General features: G+C 37.8%; 1 protein-coding gene across 1 annotated transcript; it reads right to left on the reverse strand.

Annotated features, from left to right (window-relative positions):
• Nucleotides 1–1613: 1613 nt before the first annotated feature.
• LOC138882645 (uncharacterized) lies at nucleotides 1614–3188 on the reverse strand. The gene is made up of 3 exons (XM_070163250.1): nucleotides 3086–3188; nucleotides 2658–2905; nucleotides 1614–2258 (listed from the first exon to the last, which is right to left on the reverse strand). Exons 1-3 carry the CDS (start codon nucleotides 3186–3188, stop codon nucleotides 1614–1616), a joined length of 996 nt encoding a protein of 331 aa, XP_070019351.1.
• Between the last annotated feature and the right edge of the window lie 14964 nt (nucleotides 3189–18152).

Below are 18152 nucleotides of genomic sequence, written 5' to 3' on the forward strand. Positions count from 1 at the left end.
AGAACGTCATGTACATGCCCATGTTGGTATCCTTAAATGTAAAGTGTGACTTTTCAAGTCTAAATCTTTTCTTTATAGAACGTCATGTACATGCCCATACTGGTATCCTTAAATGTAAAGCATAGCATAAGAATGAAATATACATATAAAAGTATTTCTAAAGATTCTTGCTTCTTCATAAATTTTCAACATGAAAATGGCATATAAGAATAACACAATAATCTGAAAATTTATGCACATGTATCATAATAAATCATCTAAACTTTTGCTAGAACAATTCTAAGTAAATAGGTACTCACTCGCTCCAATTAAGTAAATATAAACTCTTTAAGCAATTCATCAAACACCTTGTATGCGTGCTTTTGTGAGTTAAACCACTTTAGTAAGAGTTGTATCAACTCACCTCAAAATTTTTCGAGCCAATACGTAGACCCCAGTCCAATTGACACAAGTCAAACAATCGATTCTACAACAACCAGTGCATTTTAATCAATTTTATAGTTTCTCACCTAAACATGAAATTTACTATTGATACAGAGAAAGAAGGGAACTAACTATTCAATTCTTACTTATTACCACTGTAGGATAATTTACAATAGGGAATTCTATATACCTGAATTCAAGAATTAGTGGTTTGTAAAGAACCCTACGATTTTCTTTTTTGTTGCCTGTGTTTGCTGCGTAACAGAACAACGTTCTGTTCCTTGTGCGAATTTTTACTCCTGCTGCTTTCTTTCTTTGGATCTCCTTTACGTCCAAGGTTAGGCTTTTAAGGTCTTAAGCCTTTTTTATTCCAACGGCCCTTTTTTGGGCTTAGCAATGTCCCTCCCATTTTCTTTTGTTATTTGTTTTTTTTTCTTTACTTAATTAATAATTAATGATACCCACTTTTAATAATTAGAAATATTAAACTATTAATATTCCCATAATTATATATCCAGCTATTTATATAAATAGGAAATAACTCAAAAATCAATCACAAGGGTTTAAATCCATCAAGAAGACAAAAAAAAATCTTTTTTTTTTGTTGTGCACTCAAGGCAAGATAAAAAAAAATTATATTCTATATTTAGCGAGTCTTGAAATTTATATAAATTTAAGGAATGTTACAATCTTCCCTCCTTAAAAACATTCGTTCTTGAATGTTGTTAGGGCCTTATTCTTAAGCTAACAATCATCTCTTAGGTCCTTGAACCTCTTAAGTTTTCCTAGCACTACTCATTCTTCGAAGGGACTCAAAATTTTGGCTAACTCTCTAAATTTTCAAAAATTTCGGCAAAGTTTTCCTAGTAAATTGGACTATCCAAAAAAATTATCCCTGTCACAAATACCACAACTACATCAACAACAAACAAATATACCATAACAGGTCATTCATAGGCACCATACGCAGCTCATAAATTAATTACTCACACTTCGGCAATGAGGTACCACAATAACTAACAAGAATCTAAAGCACAACAACTTTAGCATAAGTAAATTACTTCAATGAATTAAATATACTGCGGCATAAACTAAATTACTACAACAACTAAGTATAATCTAGGAAGAACAGAAACACTTGCTAACTTGTATTTAATAAATGAAGTATAAATGTCAAACCAAACAAAGGTTCACATACCTTTTTCCTCAAATAAATATGGATATTTCTTTCTCATATCTTCCTCGACCTCCCACGTAGCCTCTTTTGAATCATGATTACTCCACAAAACTCTTACCGATGCTAAATCTTTTGTTCTCAGCTTTCTTACTTGCCTATTGAGAATTTTTATAGGTACCTCTTCATAAGTCAAGCCTTCTTTAATTTCTATGGTATCGGCAGATATTATATGTGACTCATCATGAATGTACTTTCTAAGCATAGACATATAAAAGACAGGATGAACAAAGGACAACTCAACGGGGAGCGCTAGCTTATAAGCCATGTTTCCTTTCTTTTCTAGAATTTCATAAGGTCCGATAAATCTAGGGCTAAGTTTCCCTTTCTTACCAAACCTCATAACTCCTTTCATTGGTGAAACTTTCAAAAACACCTTGTCACCAACCATGAACTCTAAGTCACGATGCCGCTTGTCAGAATAGGACTTTTGACGACTCTGAGCCGATTTCAGTCTTTCTTTGATTAGCTGGACTTTCTCTAAGGCCTCACAAGCAAACTCTGGACCAATCAATGGCACCTCTGCTGGTTCAAACCAACCCACTGGAGACCTACATCTTCGCCCATACAACGCTTCATAAGGAGCCATACTAATGTTGTCCTGATAGTTGTTATTGTAAGCAAATTCTATAAGTGGCAAGTGATCATCCTAATTACCTCCAAAATCTGTAACACACGCACGCAACATATCTTTGAGAGTTTGAATGGTCCTTTCTGCCTGACCATCGGTCTGTGGATGGAAAGCGGTGCTCAAATTGACCTTGGTACCTAATCTTTTCTGAAATGCTTGCCAAAAATACGTTGTGAACTGATGGCCTCTGTCAGATATGATTGAAATTGGAGTACTATGCAATCGGACTATTTCTTTGATGCACAACTGCGCATACTACTCTGCGGAATCTGTCGTCTTTACTGGTAGAAAATGCACGGACTTTGTCAGTCGGTCTACAATAACCCAAATTGAATCATGCTTATGGTACGTGCGAGGTAGACCTACTACGAAATCCATATAAATCATCTCCCACTTCCACTGTGGTATCTTTATATCTTGAGCTAGGCCACCAGGCCTCTGATGCTCGGCTTTGACTTGCTGGCAATTCAAACATTTGGCCACATAATCTCCGACTTGTTTCTTCATGCCTTTCCACCAATACAACTCTTTCAAGTCCAGATACATTTTGGTAGCACCTAGGTGGATAGAGTACCTCGAACTGTGAGCTTCTTCCATTATGGCTTTCCTAAGACTATCTACATCAGGCACACATAACCGGTCATTCAACTTCAAAACTCCATCACTTTATAGAATGAAAGCAGTGATTTCTTTGTTTCTAACTCCTTCTTTTAACTTCACTAAGTACGGATCTTCGTCTTGCTTAGCCTTAACATGCGCAACTAGGGAGGATTGCGCTAAGGCATAAACAGTTATACCTCCTTCTTCGGTCTCATCCAATCTAATTCCATCATTTGCTAGATTTTGAATTTCTCGGCCCAGAGATCGTCTTTGTATTGCAAGATGGGCCAAGACACCCATTGACTTCCTACTAAGTGCATATGCTACAACATTAGCTTTTCTCGGGTGATAAAGGATATTGATGTCATAATCTTTCAATATCTTGAGCCACCTTCTCTGTCTCAAATTTAATTCTTTTTGCTTGAAAATGTACTGGAGGCTCTTGTGATCTATAAACACTTCAGAATGCTCGCCATAAAGGTAGTGTCGCTATATCTTTAATGCAAACACCACTACTGCAAGTTCCAAGTCGTGTGTGGGATAATTCTTTTCATGATTCTTCAACTGCCTGGAAGCATAAGCAATAACAACCGAGACCAACTCTAGAAGCATCACAATACACTGTAAACCCACCCGAACCTGTCGGCAAGGTTGATACAGGTGCAGTGGTCAACCTCTTCTTTAACTCTTGAAAACACTGCTCACAAGCGTCTGACCACTAGAACTTAACTGCTTTCTGGGTCAACTTAGTTAATGGAGCTGCAAGTGAAGAAAACCCCTCTACAAGCCTTCTATAGTAGCTACCCCAAGAAACTTCTGATTTCAGTTGGTGTTGTCGGCCTTGGTCAGTTTTTGACTCCTTCTATCTTCTAATGGTCTACTTTTATGCATTCACTAGATACCATGTGGCCTTAGAATGCCACTGACTGCAACCAGAACTCACATTTTGAAAACTTGGCATAAAGCTCATTCTCCTTCAAGGTCTGCAAGGCTATTCTGATGTGTTCTGCATGATCTTCCTTGCTCTTAGAGTATACCAAAATATCATCTATAAACACAATAATAAAGGTATCAAAGAATGGCTTGAAAACTCTGTTCATAAGGTCTATAAATGTAGCTAGAGCATTTGTCAACCCGAAGGACATCACTAGAAATTTATAGTGCCCGTAGCGAGTTCTATAGACTATTTTGGATATATCCTCTTTTCTGATTCTCAACTGATGGTACCCCGACCTCAAGTCTATTTTTGAAAAGTACTTTGCACCCTGATGTTGATCAAATAAATCATCAATTCTTGGTAGTAGGTACTTGTTCTTAATGGTAACTTTATTCAATTGCCGATAGTTGACACACATTTTCAGAGACCCATCTTTCTTCTTGACAAACAGGACCGGGGCACCTCACGGTAAAACACTCGGTCTGATGAAGCCCTTGTCAAGAAGGTCTTTCAACTGTTCTGTCAACTCATTAAGTTCTGCTAGAGCCATCCTATAAAGGGGTATAGATATGGGCTAAGTGCCTGGCATGAGGTCAATGCCAAAATCTATGATTCTTTCGGGAGGAAGTCCGGGAAGCTTATCTAGGAAAACTTCTGGAAATTCTCTATCAACTGGCACAGACTAAAGAGCTGGTGGTTCTGATTCTAGATTAATGATGTGAGCCAAATAGGCAAGACACCCCTTACCGATCATTCGTTGTGCCTTAAGGTAAGAAATAAACTTACATATAAGCGATGCTGAACTACCCTTCCACTCTAAGACTTCTTCATTTGGAAATTGGAACTTGACTATCTTGGCATGACAATCTAACATGGCATAGCAAGAAGATAACCAATCCATACCCATGATCACATCGAAAACCACCATTTCTAACTATACGAGATCAACTTTGGTGTTGCGACCTTGGACTGAAACTATACAACTCTATAGACTTTTATGACTTTCACTGACTCGCCAACTGGAGTAGATACTAGGAATGACTCACTAAGTTGTTCAGGTTCTAGTCCGAGGTTAATTGCAAAGTATGGAGTCACATATGAAAACGTTGAACCTGGATCCATTGTGGCATAAGCATTATGTGAGCAGACTAAAAGTATACCTGTAATAACTTCTGTAGATGCCTCTACACTCTGATGATCAAGTGTAGCAAACAAATAGGGTTGTCCCCCTCCCTGAGTAACTCGATCTGCACCTTTTCCTGCCCCATGCCTGGCCTGATTATGAGAACCACGAGCCTGGGATAGTGCAACTGCAGTAGCTGAGGAACTAGAAGGACGAGTTGATCCACCACTGATAGCAACCATGAAACTCGAGCTTGCACTGACCTGAATGTTGCCGCTTACATGTTCCACAAAGACCTTGTTGGTGTGAATGTTGCTCAGCCTGACTCTGGCTATGTGAGGATGATGTCCTAAAATTCTGATTATGGCGAGACTGATTTCCATAACTTTGAGTACGTCTGAAAGAAGACCCACCACCTGACTGATAACTAGACTGAGCTGGTGCTAATGACTCCTTATTAGAGGAATCCTTTCCACCTGCGATGGATGTACCATTAAACCTGCCGTTGTCCGGACTTTCATGTTATGCTCTTTTTCTTCTCTCCTTAGTTGTCTATCTTTTTCTAAGTGCTTGGCAAATCCCACAACAGAGGAGAAGGTTTCATCCCTACTGCTGCAGCTGATGTCATATCCTTAATGTGGTAAGCTAAACCGCCAACAAACCTGCAAATCTTTGTTTTTTCAGTCTTAACCATGTGAGGAGCATGCTTAGCTAACCTTATGAATTCTATGTAGTTCTCTTACACACTTTTATTCCCTTGCTTGAGCTGTTCGAACTCTGTAGCCTTAGCTTCCCTAGCCTCTTATGGGATAAAGTTAGCCATGAAGGCCTCTTCAAATTCTTCCCAAGTAGGCGGACCATCATCTTCATCTCTTTCCTTTTCCCATATCTCAAACCAAACGTCGGCCACATCTCTAAGCTCGTAAGCAGCCAGCTCCACAGCTTCATCATCAAATACTTTTATCACTCGGAGGGCTTTCTTGACACCTTCCAGCCACAACATTGGATCTTCATCAACTATAGAACCATGGAACACTGTAGGACTCAACTTCAAAATTTCATTCACTCTTGAGGACTCTGAATTGTTCTGTCTATTTGATTGAGGTAGAATCTCATCTTTTCTCTCGTTCTGGTTAGCCATAAAGGCTTTAAACATCTCCATAGCACTGTTGGCAACATTAAACATCTAACCCACCTCGGGAGATATAGTTTCCTAAGCCGGAGTTGTTGTTGGGGGTGGTACTGGATCCTGAGTTACTGGATCATTATGCTCCACCCCTTCTTCATGTTCAACCCGAGGTACTTGAACCCCCTTTGTGGATTTACCCTTCATTTTCTGAGTTGAAGCCTTATTAATTTTGCCTTGAGCCACAATAGTAGCAATAGTTTTTTGAGCAGCATCCTGAGTGTCGGTGTCAGAGTTGCGAGTACGAGCCATTTCTGCGAGTTTTGGAGAAAAGAATACATTAGATAATTTCTTAGAGGTAGGCTCTACTGCACGATCTAAAGTATGAAAAAATAAGACTTTTCCTAAATGCTTGTAACCTCCTGTTTATAAGTATGGCGTGCTTCATACACATAAAGAAGACTCTACTAACACGACTTCATAGACCCCTAGGACTCCATAAACCTGAGGCTCTGATACCAAGTTTGTCACGATCCATTTTCTGAACAAGCCGGGACCGACACTCGATCACTAAACATGACCGAGCAAACCATCTCTGCTTATCAAATCTATTATAACTTCAAACTTTATATGCAACAAGGCAATATTCTAACCAAATACTTTTATTTAATTTATACATTTAAATAAATCAACTTCAAAACTTTATTCATAGTAACCAATGAAATACTGCTAAGTTATTATCAAAAATATCTGAATCTTAACCCAACGACTATGTCTATGAAGCCTCTACTGATAAACTGACGCACTGCTCAGGACATGAGATTTCGTGGCCAGTTCTCTAAGTAACAAAGAAATAACTAAATAAAGATGACTCTAAGGAATACTCCACGAACAAAAGCGGAGCTCACCAGTAGCACCGGAAGAGAAGGAAGTCCTAACTAGTAGCCTGCTCACCTGCAAATCGGGTTCCTACGTTGTACCGCAGACCAACGTAGGTTCCCAAATGAGAGCATCAGTACCATCCATTGTACTCAGTGAGTCTCAACAACAGGGGTGAAACTTTAATAACATATACATTATGAGCAAAGGTACTAAATGCATGTAAAACATAAAGCTTATAGGAATAATTCTAAATAATTGCATAATAGCAGTTTATGAAGATTCTAAAAGAAATTCTTTTCTTTTTCTTTCTTATAAAAAAAAAATACTTCACTTTATACTTTGGGAGTTCCAACTATGCTGACTTAATTCTGTCTCATTCACCGTGTGATCGACACGGGTTCGATCCCAACCTGATCGAATAGGCCCAATCCACAAAGTGTCACTTGCTTCATGATTCTCAGCGCTCCTGTATCATACCTTAGCATGGCTAAGTAAATTCTCAGCAACGAGACCCTCGGCTCGTATGCTCCCTACTTTGGCACAAGTAGTTTCAGGAAGTCAATGCCTTGGTCAGGATCCTCGGCCGAGACGATGACCCCTTCTCAGAATAAAGGATACTCCCAAAAATCTTTTCTTTCTAAAACTTCTTCTTGTGACTTTTCAAGTCTAGATCTTTTCTTTATAGAACGTCATGTACATGCCCATGCTGGTATTCTTAAATGTAAAGCATAGCATAAGAATGAAATAAACATATAAAAGTATTTCTAAAGATTCTTGCTTCTTCATTAATTTCAACATGAAAATAGCATATAAGAATAACACAATAATCTGAAAATTTATGCACATATATCATAATAAATCATCTAAACTTTTGCTAGAACAATTCTAAGTTAATAGGTACTCACTCGCTCCAATTAAGTAAATATAAACTCTTTTAAGCAATTCATCAAACACCTTGTATGCGTGCTTTTGTGAGTTAAATCACTTTAGTAAAGGGTTGTATCAACTCACCTCAAAACTTCTCGAGCCAATACTAGACCCCAGTCCAATTGACACCAGTCAAACAATCGATTCTACAACAACCAGTGCATTTTAATCAATTTTATAGTTTCTCACCTAAACATGAAATTTGCTATTGATACAGAGAAAGAAGGGAACTAACTATTCAATTCTTACTTATTACCACTGTAGGATAATTAACAATAGGAAATTTTATTTACCTGAATTCAAGAATTAGTGTTTTGTAAAGAACCCTACGATTTTTTTTTTTTGCCTGTGTTTGCTGCGTAACAGAACAACGTTCTGTTCCTTGTGCGAATTTTTACTCCTGCTGCTTTCTTTCTTTGGATCTCCTTTACGTCCAAAGTTAGGCTTTTAAGGCCTTAAGCCTTTTTTATTCCAATAGCCCTTTATGGGCTTAGTAATGTCCCTCCCATTTTCTTTTGTTATTTATTTTTTTCTTTACTTAATTAATAATTAATGATACCCACTTTTAATAATTAAAAATATTAAACTATTAATATTCCCATAATTATACATCCAACTGTTTATATAAATAGGGAAGTAACTTAAAAATCAATCACAAGGGTTTAAATCCATAAAGAAGACAAACAAAAATTATTTTTTTTGTTGTGCACTCAAGGCAAGATAAAAAAAATTAAATTCTATATTTAGCGAGTCTTAAAATTTATATAAATTTGAGGAGTGTTACAATCTTCCCTCCTTAAAAACATTCGTCCTCGAATGTTGCTAGGGCCTTATTCTTAAGTTAACAATCATCCCTTAGGTCCTTGAACCTCTTAAGTTTTCCTAGCACTACTCATTCTTCCAAGGGACTCAAAATTTTGGCTAATTCCCTAAATTTTCAAAAATTTCGGCAGAGTTTTCTTTGTAAATTGGACTATCCAAAAAAAAAAATATCCCTGTCACAAATACCACAACTACATCAACAACAACCAAATATACCATAACATGCCATTCATAGGCACCATACGCAACTCATAAATTAATTACTCACACTCCGACAAGGAGGTACCACAACAACTAACAAGAATCTAAAGTACAACAACTTTAGCACAAGTAAATTACTTCAATGAATTAAATATACTGCGGCATAAATTAAATTACTACAACAACTAAGTATAATCTAGGAAGGATAGAAACACTCGCTAACTTGTATTTAATAAATAAAGTATAAATGTCAAACCAAACAAAGGTTCACATACCTTTTTCCTCAAATAAATATGGATATTTCTTTCTCATATCTTCCTTGACCTCCCACGTAGCCTCTTTTGAATCATGATTACTCCACAAAACTTTATCGATGCTAAATCTTTTGTTCTCAACTTTCTTACTTGCCTATAGAGAATTTCTATAGGTACCTCTTCATAAGTCAAACCTTCTATAATTTCTATGGTATCGACAGGTATTATATGCGACTCATCATGAATGTACTTTATAAGCATAGACACATGAAAGATAGGATGAACAAAGGACAACTCAACGGGGAGCGCTAGCTTATAAGCCACGTTTCCTTTCTTTTCTAGAATTTCATAAGGTCCGATAAATCTAGGGCTAAGTTTCCCTTTCTTACCAAACCTCATAACTCCTTTCATTGGTGAAACTTTAAAAAACACCTTGTCACCAACCATGAACTCTAAGTCACGATGCCGCTTGTAAGAATAGGACTTTTGACGACTCTGAGCCGCTTTCAGTCTTTCTCTGATTAACTGAACTTTCTCTAAGGCCTCATAAACAAACTCTGGACCAATCAATGTCACCTCTGCTGGTTCAAACCAACCCACTAGAGACCTACATCTTCGCCCATACAACGCTTCATAAGGAGCCATACTAATGTTGGCCTGATAGCTGTTATTGTAAGCAAATTCTATAAGTGGCAAGTGATCATCCCAATTACCTCCAAAATCTATAACACACGCATGCAACATATCTTTGAGAGTCTGAATGGTCCTTTCTGCCTGACCATCGGTCTGTGGATGGAAAGCGGTGCTCAAATCAACCTTGGTACCTAATCTTTTCTGAAATGCTTGCCAAAAATACGCTGTGAACTGAGGGCCTCTATCAAATATGATTGAAATTGGAGTACCATGCACTCGAACTATTTTTTTGATGTACAACTGTGCATACTGCTCTGCGGAATCTGTCGTCTTTACTGGTAGAAAATGCACGGACTTTGTCAGTCGGTCTACAATAACCCAAATTAAATCATACTTACGGTACGTGCGAGGTAGACCTACTACCAAATCCATATTAATCATCTCTCACTTCCAATGTGGTATCTCTATATCTTGAGCTAGGCCACCAGGCCGTTAATGCTCGGCTTAGACTTGCTGGCAATTCAAACATTTAGCCACATGATCTGCTACTTGTTTCTTTATGCCTTTCCACTAATACAACTCTTTCAAGTCCAGATACATTTTGGTAGCACCTGGGTGGATAGAGTACCTCGAACTGTGAGCTTCTTCCATTATGGCTTTCCTAAGACCATCTACATCAGGCACACATAACCGATCATTCAACTTCAAAACTCCGTCGCTTCCTAGAACGAAAGCAGTGATTTCTTTGTTTCTAACTCCTTCTTTTAACTTCACTAAGTACGGATCTTCGTCTTGCTTAGCCTTAACATGTGCAACAAGGGAGGATTGCGCTAAGGCATAAGCAGTTATACCTCGTTCTTTGGTCTCATCCAATCTAATTCCATCATTTGCTAGTTTTTGAATTTCTCGGCCCAAAGATCGCCTTTGTACTACAAGATGGTCCAAGACACCCATTGACTTCCTACTAAGTGCATCTGCTACCACATTAGCTTTGCCCGGGTGATAAAGGATATTGATGTCATAATCTTTCAATAGCTCGAGCCACCTTCTCTGTCTCAAATTTAATTCTTTTTGCTTGAAAATGTACTGGAGGCTCTTGTGATCTGTAAACATTTCAGAATGCTCGCCATAAAGGTAGTGTCGCCATATCTTTAATGCAAACACCACTGCTGCAAGTTCCAAGTCGTGTGTGGGATAGTTCTTTTCATGATTCTTCAACTGCCTGGAAGCATAAGCAATAACTTTTCCATTTTGCATAAGAACACAACCGAGACCAACTCTGGAAGCATCACAATACACTCTGAACCAACCCGAACCTGTCGGCAAGGTTAATACAGGTGCAGTGGTCAACCTCTTCCTTAACTCTTGAAAACTCTGCTCACAAGCGTCTAACCACTGGAACTTAACTGCTTTCTGGGTCAACTTAGTTAACGGAGCTGCAAGTGAAGAAAACCCCTCTACAAACCTTCTATAGTAGCTAGCTAACCCCAAGAAACTTCTGATTTCAGTTGGCGTTGTCGGCCTTGGCCAGTTTTTGACTGCTTCTGTCTTCTGAGGGTCTACTTTTATGCCTTCAATAGATACCATGTGGCCTAAGAATGCCACTAACTGCAACCAAAACTCACATTTTGAAAATTTGGAATAAAGCTCATTCTCCTTCAAGGTCTGCAAGGTTATTCTGAGGTGTTCTGCATGATCTTCCTTGATCTTAGAGTATACCAAAATATCACCTATAAACAAAATAATAAAGGTATCAAGGAATGGCTTGAAAACCCTGTTCATGAGGTCCATGAATGCAGCTGGAGCATTTGTCAACCCGAAGGACATCACTGGAAATTCATAGTGCCCGTAGCGAGTTCTAAAGGCTGTTTTGGATATATCCTCTTTTCAGATTCTCAACTGATGGTACCCCGACCTCAAGTCTATTTTTGAAAAGTACTTTGTAACGTGAAGTTGATCAAATAAATTATCAATTTTTGGCAGTGGGTAGTTGTTCTTAATGGTAACTTTATTCAACTGCCGATAGTCGACACACATTCTGAGAGACCTATCTTTCTTCTTGACAAACATGACCGGAGCACCCCACGGTGAAACACTCATTCTGATGAAGCCCTTGTCAAGAAGGTCTTTCAACTGTTCTCTCAACTCATTAAGTTTTGTTGGAGCCATCCTATAAGGAGGTATAGATATGGGCTGAGTGCCTGGCATGAGATCAATGCCAAAATCTATGATACTTTCGGGAGAAAGTCCGAGAAGGTAATATGGAAAAACTTCTGGAAATTCTCTAACAACTGGCACAGACTAAAGAGATGGTGTTTCTGATTCTAGATTAATGATGTGAGCCAAATAGGCGAGACACCCCTTACCGATCATTCGTTGTGCCTTAAGGTAAGAAATAAACTTCCCTACAAGCAACGCTGAACTACCCTTCCACTCTAAGACTTCTTCATTTGGAAATTGGAACTTGACTATCTTGGCATGACAATCTAACACGGCATAGCAGGAAGATAACCAATCCATACCCATGATCACATCGAAATCCACCATTTCTAACTCTATGTGATCGACTTTGGTGTTGCGACCTTGAACTGAAACTATACAACCTCTATAGACTCTTATGACTTTTACTGACTAGCCAACTGGAGTAGATACTAGGGATGGATCACTAAGTTGTTTAGGTTGGAGTCACATATGAAAACGTTGAACTTGGATCCATTATGGCATAAGCATTATGTGAGCAGACTAAAAGTATACATGTAATAACTTCTACAGATGCCTCTGCACTCTGACGATCAAGTGTAGCAAACAAATGGAGTTGTCCCCCTCCCTGAATAACTCGATCTGCACCTTTGCCTGCCCCATGCATGGCCTGATTATGAGAACCACGAGCCTGGGATGGTGCATCTGCAGTAGCTAAGAAACTAGAAGGACGAGTTGATCCACCACTGAAATTACGTTGCAAATTGGGCAGTTGGCATTTGTATGACTAATGTCTCCACAATGATAGCAACCATGAAACCCGAGCTTGCACTGACCTGAATGTTGTTGCTTACATGTTCCACAAAGACTTTGTTGGTGTAAGTGATGCTCAACCTGACTCTGTCTATGTGAGGATGATGTCCTAAAATTCTAATTCTGGCGAGACTGATTTCCATAACTTTGAGTACGTCTGAAAGAAGACCCACCACCTGACTGATGACTAGACTGAGCTGGTGCTAATGACTCCTTATTAGAGGAATCCCTTCCACCTTCGCTGGATGTACCATTAAACCTGCTTGTTGTCTGGGCTTTCTTGTTATACTTTTTTTCTTCTCTCCTTAGTTGTCTGTCTTTTTTTAAGTGCTTGGCAAATCCCACAACAAAGGAGAAGGCTTTCATCCCTACTGCTGCAACTGATGTCGTATCCTTAATGTGGTAAGCTAAACTACCAACAAACCTGCGAATCTTTGCTTTTTAGTCTTAACCATGTGAGGAGCATGCTTAGCTAACCCTATGAATTCCATGTAGTACTCTTGCACAATTTTATTCCCTTGCTTGAGCTGTTCGAACTCTATAGCCTTAGCTTCCTTATCCTCTTCTTGGATAAAGTTAGCCATGAAGGCCTCTTTAAATTCTTCCCAAGTAGGCGGGCCATCGTCTTCATCTCTTTCCTTTTCCCACATCTCAAACCAAGTGCCGACTACATCTCTAAGCTGGTAAGTAGCCAGCTCCACAGCTTCATCATCAAATGCTTTCATCACTCGGAGGGCTTTCTTGACACCCTCCAGCCACAACATTGGATCTTCATCAACTATAGAACCATGGAACACTGGAGGACTCAACTTCAAAAATTCATTCACTCTTAAGGGCTCAAAATTGTTCTGTCTATTTGATTGAGGTGGAATCTCATCTATTCTCTTGTTTTGGTTAGCCATAAAGGCTTTAAACATCTCCATAACACTGTTGACAGCATTAAACATCTGACCCACCTCGGGAGACATAGTTTCCTGAGCCGGAGTTGTTGTTGGGGGTGGTACTGGATCCTGAGTTACTGGATCATTATGCTCCACCCCTTCTTCATGTTCAACCCGAGGTACTTGAACCCCCTTTGTGGATTTACCCTTCATTTTCTGAGTTGAAGCCTTATTAATTTTGCCTTGAGCCACAATAGTAGCAATAGTTTTTTGAGCAGCATCCTGAGTGTCGGTGTCAGAGTTGCGAGTACGAGCAATTTCTGCGAGTTTTGGAGAAAAGAATACATTAGATAATTTCTTAGAGGTAGGCTCTACTGCACGATCTAAAGTATGAAAAAATGAGACTTTTCCTAAATGATTGTAGCCTCCTGTTTATAAGTATGGCGTGCTTCATACACATAAACAAGACTCTACTAACACAGCTTCATAGACCCTTAGGACTCCATAAACCTGAGGCTCTAATACCAAGTTTGTCACGACCCATTTTCTGAACAAGCCGGGACCGACACTCAATCACTAAACATGACCGAGCGAACCATCTCTGCTTATCAAATCTATTATAACTCCAAACATTATATGCAACAAGGCAATATTCTAACCAAATATTTTTGATTAATTTAAACATTTAAATAAATCAACTCCAAAACTTTATTCATAGTAACCAATAAAATACTGCTAAGTTATTATCAAAAATATCTGAATCTTAACCCAATGACTATGTCTATGAAGCCTCTACTGATAAACTGATGCACTACTCAGGACATGAGATTTCGTGTCCAGTTCTCTAAGTAACAAAGAAATAACTAAATAAAGATGACTCTAAGGAATACTCCACGAACAAAAGTGGAGCTCACCAGTAGCACTGGAAGAGAAAGAAGTCCTAACTCGTAGCCTGCTCGCCTGCTAATCCGGTTCCTACGTTGTATCGCAGACCAACATAGGTTCCCAAAAGAGAACGTCAGAACCATCCATTGTACTCAGTGAGTCTCAACAACAGGGGGCGAAACTTTAATAACATATACATTATGAGCAAAAGTTCTAAATGCATGTAAAACATAAAGCTTATAAGAATAATTCTAAATAATTGCATAATAGCAGTTTATGAATATTCTAAAAGAAATTCTTTTCTTTTTCTTTCTTATAAAAAAAATACTTCACTTTATACTTTGGGAGTTCCAACTATCCTAACTTAATTCTGTCTCATTCACCGTGTGATCATCACGGGTTCGATCCCAACCTGATCGAATAGGCCCAATCCACGAGGTGCCACTCGCTTCATGGTTCTCAGCGCTTCTGTATCATACCTTAGCATGGCTAAGTAAATTCTCAGCAACAAGACCCTCGGCTCTTGTTCTCCCTACTTTGGCACAAGTAGTTTCAGGAAGTCAACGTCTTGGTCAGGACCCTCGGCCTGGACGATGACCCCTTCTCAGAATAAAGGATACTCCCAAAAATCTTTTCTTTCTAAAACTTCTTCTTGTGATTTTTCAAGTCTAAATCTTTTCTTTATAGAACGTCATGTACATGGCCATGCTGGTATCCTTAAATGTAAAGCATAATAAAAGAATGAAATAAACATATAAAAGTATTTCTAAAGATTCTTGCTTTTTCATAAATTTTCAACATGAAAATAACATATAAGAATAACACAATAATCTGAAAATTTATGCACATATATCATAATAAATCATCTAAACTTTTGCTAGAACAATTCTAAGTTAATAGGTACTCACTCGCTCCAATTAAGTAAATATAAACTCTTTTAAGCAATTCATCAAACACCTTGTATGCGTGCTTTTGTGAGTTAAACCACTTTAGTAAAGGGTTGTATCAACTCACCTCAAAACGACTCGAGCGAATACGTAGACCCCAGTCCAATTGAGGCCAGTCAAACAATCGATTCTACAACAACCAGTGCATTTTAATCAATTTTATAATTTCTCACCTAAACATGAAATTTACTATTGATACAGAGAAAGAAGGGAACTAACTATTCAATTCTTACTTATTACCACTGTAGGATAATTAAAAATAGGAAATTTTATATACCTGAATTCAAGAATTATTGGTTTGTAAATAACCCTACCATTTTCTTTTTTGTTGCCTGTGTTTGCTGCGTAACAGAACAACGTTCTGTTCCTTATGCGAATTTTTACTCATGCTGCTTTCTTTCTTTGGATCTCCTTTACGTCCAAGGTTAGACTTTTAAGGCCTTACGCCTTTTTTATTCCAACAACCCTTTATGGGCTTAGTAATGTCCCTCCCATTTTCTTTTGTTATTTATTTTTTTCTTTACTTAATTAATAATTAATGATACCCACTTTTAATAATTAAAAATATTAAACTATTAATATTCCCATAATTATATATCCAACTATTTATATAAATAGGGAAGTAACTCAAAAATTAATCACAAGGGTTTAATTCCATAAAGAAGACAAAAAAAATTAATTTTTTTGGTTGTGCACTCAAGGAAAGATAAAAAAAATTAAATTCTATATTTAGCGAGTCTTGAAATTTATATAAATTTGAGGAGTGTTACAAATACGCACCGTCGAGTTATGTCCAAAATTACAGCCTACCTTTACTAGTTGATTCGCAACCCTATTCTGCTCTCTATATGCATGTTGTACTACTGGCTTACCTAACCTGTCGAGGAAGTACCTGCAATCAGTTAACAAATTATCAAATGAGACATTGTTAGAGAGGAGCAGTTTGATAATGTCTTGTGCATCCACTTCCACTTTCAGTGGAATGAAATTGTGGTCGTATGCCATCTTAAGACCCTGTAACAAAGCGTGCAATTCTGCTGAAGTAGATGAATCTCTTGGGACTGCTGCTGCAAAGCCCAACATCCAGTCAACCTTTGAATTTTGAATTATTCCACCAATGCCAGCCTTGGTTGCTATATGAACTCCATCAGTATTTAGTTTATAGAAATTTTCTTTTGGAGGTTTCCATTTTAGATTTTGTTGCCTTTTTTTAACGCAAGTGTGTTTATTAGCTACTAGGTAGGTGTATTCTGCCGCTTGTTGAGTGGAATGCTTAACTGAAGCAATCTTCGTAGTATGCTTATAAATATTATTATTGCGAGCTACCCATATATTCCATAGACTTAGAGGTAGGTATGTAGCAGGATTCATATGATAAGGAAAGTGAAGATCCTTCCCAGATTAGGTCATGTACCCAATTGCTTGTGTTTCTGTAGGGTATTTTTTGGTTAATAATTGTAGAATTCCTAATTCCTGCCAATATGCTTTAGCGTTTGTACAATTAAGGAACAAGTGTCTAATAGTTTCATCCTCTTGGTGGCAATATTGACAAGTGGAATCCTGAATTAAATTAATTTGCCTAAGGAATTCTTTGGTAGGTAGTCTTTTCCTATATAGAAGCCAAATGAACGCTTTGATTTTGGGTTGCATAGGAAGCTTCCAAATCCAATTGTATTTTGTAGAGCTATTAGTAGGTTCAGCTAACTGAGCTTTAAAAACTCTATACATAGATTTAGTTGTAAAGTTGCCCATTGGAGTTAGACCTTAGTAAATATTATCTTCCTTATTACTATATTTGGAGATATATGTAGCTAGAATTGTGTGAGTAATATTGATGGGTAATTTAAATGGGAAACTATTACAGTCCCATCCTGTATCAGTTATTAAAGAAGAGATTGTCATATTATGATGGCCTAATGCAGTGTACCTTGAATTTGTGATCTAATCGTTGTGCTAGGCCTAATCCATGAGTCTTCCCAAAATTTAATATGTGAGCCTTTTCCTATATTCCTTTTTATTCCTAGTTGAGAATGATGCCATCCATTGATAATATTAGTCCATATTTGTGAGTGAGAATATTGGGGGGATATATTAAGATATTTATTAAGAAGGATGTGAGCCCACATTGCTTTTGGTGATTTAAAGATCCTCTAAGCTAGACTTGCTAGTAAAGCTAAATTCTTTTGACGTAGTTTTGGAATTCCTAATCCTCCTGCTTTCTTTGAAATTGTTATTTTATTCCATCTAACAAGGTGTAGTTTCTTCCTTTCTGAAGTTGTACCCCATAAAAAATTCCGTTGATATTGATCCATTTTATTAACTATGTAGGCAGGAATATGAATGTACTACATAATATGGTTTGGTAACTGGTTTAGAGTAGATTTTATCAGTGTAGCTCTTCCTGCTAATGTTAAAAATTTAGATTTCCATCCCGCAAGTTTATTTTTGAAATTGTCAAGGAGAAATTGAAAGTCAGCATTTTTGGTTTTTGCTTGGAACATAGGAAATCCCAAGTATTTACCAAAAGAGGGTCCTTCTTTAATATTGAAAGAGGTAATTACGAAAGCTTTGTCTGAAGAGCTACAGTTTTTAGAGAATTTTTTTTTGACTTTTCAAAATTGATTTTTTGCCCCG

Source organism: Nicotiana sylvestris, chromosome 12 (genome assembly GCF_000393655.2).
Source record: "Nicotiana sylvestris chromosome 12, ASM39365v2, whole genome shotgun sequence".
Taxonomy (NCBI): Eukaryota; Viridiplantae; Streptophyta; class Magnoliopsida; order Solanales; family Solanaceae; genus Nicotiana; species Nicotiana sylvestris.

Bases quoted from the DNA above. Each gene is read 5' to 3' on its own strand.
- LOC138882645 (XM_070163250.1), bottom strand. From the start codon at position 3,188: ATGGGTGTCTTGGCCCATCTTGCAATACAAAGACGATCTCTGGGCCGA. The intron at 2,906-3,085 runs GTATAACTGTTT...TGCCTGATGTAG, and splicing joins GGATGAGACCGAAGAAGGAG to ATAGTCTTAGGAAAGCCATA. The intron at 2,259-2,657 runs GTAGTAGGTCTA...AACAACTATCAG, and splicing joins AGATGATTTATATGGATTTC to GACAACATTAGTATGGCTCC.